General features: G+C 56.4%; 1 protein-coding gene across 1 annotated transcript; it reads right to left on the minus strand.

The window, feature by feature from the left end:
* Window positions 1–385: 385 nt before the first annotated feature.
* Window positions 386–7,447, minus strand: PRKAG3 (protein kinase AMP-activated non-catalytic subunit gamma 3). The gene is made up of 13 exons (XM_015539254.2): window positions 7,427–7,447; window positions 7,010–7,049; window positions 6,388–6,543; window positions 5,635–6,038; window positions 4,537–4,618; window positions 3,988–4,046; window positions 3,823–3,868; window positions 3,554–3,608; window positions 3,243–3,369; window positions 2,944–3,109; window positions 1,154–1,191; window positions 834–980; window positions 386–502 (listed from the first exon to the last, which is right to left on the minus strand). The coding sequence occupies exons 1-13, from the start codon at window positions 7,445–7,447 to the stop codon at window positions 386–388; spliced, it is 1,458 nt and encodes a 485-aa protein (XP_015394740.2).
* Between the last annotated feature and the right edge of the window lie 226 nt (window positions 7,448–7,673).

Raw genomic sequence — 7,673 nt, forward strand, 5'->3', positions numbered from 1 at the left:
TCAAACTCCCCAGAGCATCTGAAATCACATCACCGCCCTTGCCTTGACCCCAGCCCCTGTCCACCCCTCTTGTGACGACCCTCATGACCTCAGTGGAGAATGGGACAGAGTGGGGGCCCCACGGGGAGTCCTGATACTTGTAGTTTTCATGGGGCTGCTCAGCAGTGAGCTGGGCACCCCCATCCTCAGGGGGCCTCAGGCTGAGATCTGAGAGCCTAGGAAGACCAATGGGCTGGTGCTGAGGCCGATGGCCCAGGGCAGAGCCTACCTGAACCACAGCCAAACCAGCAAACTGGGGTGGGGAAAGATGGAGACCGTGTTCCCTGGCTCCCTTCGTTGGCTTCTGCGTGTGGAAGACGGCCTGGGAGTGAGGACTCAGACATTCTCAGGCACCGAGGGCATCGATGCCAGCAGGGCTGAGCACCAGTGCCTGAAGGATGTCGGAGAGGGACACCACGCCCAGGAGATGCTGGGTCTCGTCCACCAGCACCAGCCGGTGTACCTGCGGGTCCACAGAGGATCAGTGAGAGGTTCGAGCCATGCAGCTATGGTAACCAACGAGATTGTCACCAAGACTCAGGGGCAACGACGTAAGTGGGGGAGCTGAAAAGTATCTCCTAGAAACCAGTTAGAAGTAGCTCTGACCACGCTGGGGTGATCGGCTGTCTGTGGCCCTTAGCAGGACCAGTTGCAGACCGGTGTGGACACTGAGAGCTTGAAATGGCCATAAAATGGGAGGACAGGGCAGGTGTCCAGTGTCCAAGGACAGCTGGAGCTGCTCATGGGGACTGGGCCATACGTGCTGGGGGCATGTATGAAGGGGCACGAGGTACCTGCTCCCGGGCAATCCGGTCGATGACTTCCCCCAAGCTCTCATGGGGCTGGCAGGAAAGGACTCCTTCCAGACACAGTGTCCTCTGCTTCAGGGCTTCGCCCACACTCATGTCCAGGTGGTTGTAGGTTTGCTGGGCAGCCAGGTGCTGGGGCGGGGAGGCAAGTGCCATGTCAGTCAGCCCCTTAACCAGGCTCCACCTATCCACTTGCCCTCTACACACCTCTAAAGGTCCTTCCGGGCTACAGATACCCCTCCATCGGTTCTCACACCCACAGCCTCCCGGTGGCACCCCAGTTCCCTATTCCCGTAGACACTTACAATCACATCGAAGCGGGAGTAGAGGCCCACGACTTGTCCTGCAGGGGTGGTGGGGGGCCAGGTGGTGAGAGAAAAGGAAGAGGTTCACGTCAGAACCAGCATGCTGTGCAAGGGCCCGAGGCAGCCTTTCAGAAAGAGTTACTGGACATCTCCATGTCCTCCCCAGGCTGCAGGCTTTTTTTTTTTTTAGGTTATTTATTTTGAGAGAGACAGAGAGGGAGTGCAAGCAGGGGAGGGGCAGAGAGAGAGGGGGACAGAGGATCTGATGCGAGCTCTGTGCTGACAGCAGAGGGCCTGACACGGGGCTCAAACCCATGAACCCGGGAGATCATGACCTGAGCCGAAGTCAGCTTAACCGGTGGAGCCACCCAGGCGCCCCCAGGCTACTGGCTTTAAAACAGGCATCAAGGGGCCACTACCTAAACCCACAGATCACACAGCATCACAGCCAGAGAGGAGACGCCTGAAATCATGCCTCCCCATGTGATGCAATTCGACTACACAGTGTCACCTCTGAAATATCCTAGCCTCAAATGGATAGCCTGAATCTGATCAAGCCTTCAGATCTAATTTCCAGTTTACAGGAAACTCAGGAATAGAGGAACAACACTGAGGCCGTCCGTAGAAAGCAAAGAGACAAATCTGGATGGGGGGACATCATTCTATAGGACAACTGACCCAGGAATGTCATTACAGTGCTATGAAAATTAAGTGAGGAAGGAACTGTTCTGGATTAAAGAAACTAAAGACAAAAGAAGCATTGCAAAGCATGGACCTTAACTGGATCCTGGTTTGTACAAACCACCTGTAAAAAAGATATTCTCGGGGAAGGCGAGGAAATGAGAATTAGATTCAGATATTCGATATTAGTAAGTTATTCTGGTTTTGTTAGGTGATATAGGACATATACTGATTTTAAGAGATGCAGACTAAAGGGTTAAGGATAAAATAACATGATCTCTGTAATTTAAATCACTTTAGCAAAAAACAGGGGGGAAAAAAACCCTGGTTATGGCAACGTGTTAACAATAGTTAATCCAGGTGACGGATATGTGGCTTTCATTATACAGTTTGTCCTACCATTTTCATACATTTGCAATTCTTCATAATGAAAAATAAATCAAAACATTTCTTGGGGCACCTGGGTGGCTCAGTCAGTTAAGCGTCCGACTTTGGCTCAGAGCACGATCTCGCCGTTCGTGGGTTCGAGCCCCGCGTTGGGTTCTGGGCTGACAGCTCAGAGCCTGGAGCCTGCTTCGGAGTCTGTGTCTCCCTCTCTCTCTCTCTGCCCCTCCCCTGCTTGTGCTCTGTCTCTGTCTCTCAAAAAACGAATAAACATTCAAAACACAAAAACAAATAAAAAAACATTTTTTGATATCTAGCTTCATTACAGCAATTTTGACTTTGAAACAGTTTACAGCCACAGTTCAACCAAAGAAATGATCATGTAGTCCCTCTAATCCCTCTCTTCAAGGCAAGAAGGTGAGGTCTGGCTGGATCCCATGGCCCATTTTAGGGTGAATTCCCATTAAAAACCTCATCTTCGGTTTCCTCTTACCATGCTTCTTAACTGCACATAATCTTTTCAAATCATCCCGTGAAGTCAGAGGATGGGTGTTATTAAGATTCCCATTTCACAAATGAGGAAACTGAGGCACAGAGAGGCTAAGTAAGGGTCCAAGATTTAAGCAGGCAGACTTCTAACTCCACCCTGGGTCCCGAGCAGATGCCCACAGACCCCTGCCTGCCACAGCCCCACCCCAGCCAGCCCCACTTCTGGGTGCAGGTACCAGCTTCGTTGACCACAGGCAGCGCAGACACGCGCCGGTCCACAAAGATGTCCAGGGCCGTCAGGATGGGCGCCGTGTCCAGCACCACGGCCAAGTCTCGGAATGTGCCGATGCCCAGATCTTGGATGGTGCGGGAGAGGAAGGAGGGCTGGGGCAGCAGGGAGCCCTGGGTGGGTTGGGGACAGGTGGCAGTCAAGGTGGAGCAGCCCCCAGAGTGCTCCCAGCGGCTCCCTCCCCGGTCTGCTGGGCCAATGACTTCTCAGCCCCTCGGGTCACCCTGAGGCTGTGCCCAGGCTCACAAAGATGTGCAGGAACTTGAGCAGTCGCTTGTGTGTGAGGATGTGGAGCACGGCGCCTGAGACCGGGTCCAGGACCGGCAGACGGTGGATCCGGTTCTTGATGAGGGTGTAGACGGCTTCGAACAGGCTGCAGAGGTGGGAGCAGTGGGTCTGGGGGAGACACAACCCCCACCCCAGCCCCTGCAGAAGGACAGGGTGTCCAGGCTGCCTTGTCTGCCACGGGATGGGCCCCTGAGGTCAGAACTGAGGGGCTGACCCGGAAGGGGACTGCTCAGGCAAGGAGGCTCAGGTGGGTGGCTGGGGACGCTTACCTGCTGCTGGGAGAAATGGAGACCAGAGGCTTGAAGCAGCCTTGAAGGTAGATCTCTGTAGGAAAAAGCCAGAGTCAGGCCTGAGGAGCTGGCCACCCTGCCTCACGGGGCAGCCCCTCTGTCTTCCTCCCTCAGGCCCTCTGGGCTCCCTCTCACCCTTCCCCTGCGCCCTCCAAGAAATCCCCACTGCCCATCCTCCACCTCGGGTCCTTGGCCCCATGCTCACCCACACACCCTCAGCCCCTTCCAGGTCCCTTCCGCCAGCTCACCTCTCCAGGTCTCAATCTTATGTTCTTCAATCTCATAGATCTGGACCTAGAGACGTTGACAGGACTCCGGAAGTCGGACACGGGCCTCTCGGGCGCCAGGCTCCCTGAGCCACCCTCCGCCCCAGCCCAGATGGGAGCCCCTGGGGTCCCCAGCCCACTCCTCACCAGCGGGGACCTGTAATAGCGATGCAGCACCAGGATGAAGTCTGTGATGGTCAGCATCCCTGCGGGGTTAGGAGGGAAGGGCAGGAGGTCAGTCTGGGGCCCCGTGGTGGGAGGCAGGTTGAGGGGTCAGACCCCCCTCCGGGCTCTGCCAGAGTCCTAGGTCTGAGACAGCTGTGGGAACTGTGGACAGAGGGAAGCGGGGCAGCCCCTCCCCCGCCTTTTGTGCCTCCCCTGTAATTTCTCTCCCCGCCCCCTGCTGCACCCTTTTCTATTCTCCTAATTCCTTCCTCTCCCTTTCCTCTTTTCCTATCTAGCACCTACGACACGGGACCATGGGTGAGTAGAGCTGGAGTGGTCAGCTGGTCACACCTCCTCCACTCATGGGGTCTCCCAGCTGGCCACCACGAGGCCGGGATCGGATGTTCCCCCACGCCAGCCCCCGGCTTGGCTCACACCAAGGGTCTGCCCGAACCCGTGGCGTGTCGGAGCTCAGCCCCAGAATCCCCTCGAAGATCTCTCTCTTCCCTCTGCCTCCCAGCCCCTCCTCACCCACGAAGCTCTGCTTCTTGCTGTCCCACAGCGGTGCCGCCCGGATGCCATTGGCCACTAGGGCAAAGAAGGCCTTCTTGATCTGAGGGCCAGAGAGAACACTGAGGGGTGAGTCTCTCACTGCCCCTCAGTGGCACCCTGTCCCAACCAGGGTCCTCCCCCAGGGCCTTCTCCCGAGATCTCCTCTGCATGAGCTTGACTGCCCGTCCTAGGCCATGGCACACACTGGCACGCTCTTTGCCAGGCACACTTGCTACAGAGATGAGGCTGCTGGTGGCCGGAGGCACTGTGGTGACGCCTTCACCTGGCACATCAGGGTGTGACAAACTCACCCGGGGTTTCTACTCGGGTGCTACATGCGTACAGTCACACACACTATGGTTTTCGCTAATCTACGTGCTGGAGGTTCGCTTATTCACGTTGCATCTGCAAAATAGATTTCTCTAAATAAATCTGACGTTGACTCATTTGGCTTCACCCTAAGTAATACTATCGCCGTGCTTCTGGAAACACTGCTCCGCTATACGTGATGGTAAAAATGGAAGCAGGCGTTCTATAGCTTAGCCGAAGGGAAGAGCAGGGGCTAGAACCCATCCTATTTTTCTCTTACTGAGAGCTCCCTGCTGTTTGTCCTAAGCCAGCCTGCAAGGTCTTCCCCATACTTAGGGGTTCACAAAGTGCTCCCACTTGACCCGGGTTATTCCAGGAGTCCTCCGAAACTTGGAGGGCAAAGCAGGCATTTCCTGTCCCCATTTTATGTCATTTTTTACTTTTTTTTTTTTTTTTTTTTAGTAATCTCTACACCGAACACGGGGCTCAAACTTATGACCCCAAGATCAAGAGCTGTATGCTCATCTGACTGAACCAGCCAGGGGCCCCCATTCCCATTTTAGAGATGAGAGCGGTGACTGATGCCAAAGCCTACACATACTCAACGGCAGAGCTGGGATGACAACTGGGGAGTAGGGGTCCTCCCCAGCACTGGTCTCCGTGGTGCTAAGAAGGAGCTCTGGAAAGGGACTCGCGGGGGGCCCTGGAGCGGGTGAGTGGAGGCTGCAGCCCCATGAGAACGGAGGTGGGGCAGAGCCACAGCCTCACCTCCAGCGTGGTGTCGAAGATGACCAGCTTGGAACTGGTTGCCATGGCGTCGTAGCAGGTGTGCTCCTGCATGAAGTGCATGTAGACCAGGGCCCCCGGCTTCTGCAGTTCGTCGTCCCAGCCCAGCCTGGGTAACAGGGCCCGTGGGGATGGGCACAGGGCAGGCCTCTCTTCCACCAGGCCGAGCTCATACCCCCACGATGCTGTGGCTGGGAACCCTATGTCCAGCTCCAGCTCGTCTGTGCTGGAGCCAGCGGCCGAGGCTTCGTGGTTAGGGGGGAAGATGTCCCACTCTGTTGGTGGGGCGCCCACTTTGGCCAAAGGAGCAGCCTGGGACAAGTGTGTGGCCTTGGGCAACGTGGCCTCCAGCCCGGCGTACTCAGCAGGTGGCTTGGCCTGGGGATCTGTTGGTGGGGAGAGGACAGTAAGTCTGTCTTCTAGAGACCTTTCTCATCCGCTGGCTCTGTTCATCCTCACAGCAGCCTTGGGAAGCCTGGGTGCTGTGGCCCCATTTTGCAGGCGAGAAAGCTGAGTCTCAGAGTCACACAAGACAGTGGCTCTGTCCTGAGTTGGCCGCGTCAGGCCCCTGGCTCTGCTGTGCAGGTGACTTTTCCCATGTGGAGAGACAGACTACAAGATGAGGGTGGGGCCAACTCTGTGCTCTGGAAGGATCCAGAGCAGAGCCCCAGCCCCAGGCTCCGGGATGTCCCACTGCCCCCGCTCCCATCTCCCCAGAACTGGCCTTGGCCTCACCTTCCCCCAGACCCGGCAGCTCCCCTTCCGCCACAGCCTCCTGCCTTGTCCACCTCGAGGCCTTGGCCCCCTGTTTCTCATGGCTTCTTTCTGAGCCTGCGGTCATGGCCGGCGATGGCCAGGAAGTGTTCTCTCCTTGTTCTAGACAGCTCATCTCTGGAAGGGGGAATGGGGCCTGTTTGGTTAATGGGGAGTAACACAACAAAATCAATTAAAATGTTATTAATAATAATATTTCACATTTGCAAGCTTCCCAAGGGTTCTCCTCCAATATATTTCTCACTCAAACCTCATAGCAATCTTATAAGGGAGATGTTATCATCATCCTTATTTTACTAAAGCGGGACCTGAGATCAGAGAGGTGGGGCAATTCACCACAATTCACACAGCTATTTACTAAGTGCTAACAGAACTAGGTTCGGAGTCTTCCGACTCTAGATTCCCCCTACTTCCTCTGAAAGAGGAAAGAGGGGATGAGGGAAAAAAGAAACAGAGGAACAAAGAAGGAAAAAGGAGAGACAGAAAAGCCAGGCTAGCAGAGTGGAGACTGGGGGCCCAGAGAGGTGGGAGACAAACGAAGTAGGAGGAGAGGCTACGCCCTTGAGAAGGCAGCCCCGCCTACCTTGACGCTCAGGTCCCCCAAGGCTGCTCCAGGATGGGTTCTGTGAGGAGAAGAATGTCTGAAGGGGTGGGGAAACGCCCTGCATCCCCGAACCCACGGGTAGCTTCCTTTCCCACCACGTGTGCGCGTGCAAGCACGCACACGCATGCACGCACAGGTGCACCCCCGCAAACACACCCATACACCAACACTTAGACACACTCGGAAAAACACATCCAACCATTCCCAGACATGCAGGGCACCACATACGTCGCTGACACAAAGAACACACACGCGCGCGCGCACACGAGTTCACAGGCACCCACAGGCTCATGCGCACACGCACACACACTCATTCACACTCGTTCACAGGGTGTGGTGTGCTCGCAATCCCCTGGCCTCGGCTGCCCCAGCTCCCGTCCCCCGGGACCCCTGTACCCGGCGCAGTGCGTGCTCCATGCGGCCAACCCCGGACCAACCCAGAGCAAGTGCGCAACACAGGCTGGGCAGCACTATTCTGGGCCCGGCCCCTGGCGCCCTGCCCTCCCCGGATCGGTTTCTCTCTGGGTGTCAGGCAGCGGGAGGGAGGGCTCCTCGGGCTCAGCTGCTCTCGCCCAGCCGCCTGGGGCAGGGTGGGGAGGGAAGGGGCTCACCTGGAATCTGGAGGCCTGGGCCCGGGCTCCCT

The sequence above is a fragment of the Panthera tigris genome, chromosome C1 (assembly GCF_018350195.1).
Source record: "Panthera tigris isolate Pti1 chromosome C1, P.tigris_Pti1_mat1.1, whole genome shotgun sequence".
In the NCBI taxonomy this organism is placed as follows: domain Eukaryota; kingdom Metazoa; phylum Chordata; class Mammalia; order Carnivora; family Felidae; genus Panthera; species Panthera tigris.

Excerpts from the sequence above, each read along its gene's own strand:
- PRKAG3 (XM_015539254.2), bottom strand. The coding sequence starts at position 7,447 with ATGGAGCACGCACTGCGCCGG. Across the intron at positions 4,619-5,634 it reads TCTTCGACACCACGCTGGAG|ATCAAGAAGGCCTTCTTTGC; the intron begins GTGAGGCTGTGG and ends TCTGGCCCTCAG. Across the intron at positions 3,370-3,553 it reads TCCATTTCTCCCAGCAGCAG|CCTGTTCGAAGCCGTCTACA; the intron begins GTAAGCGTCCCC and ends CCACCTCTGCAG.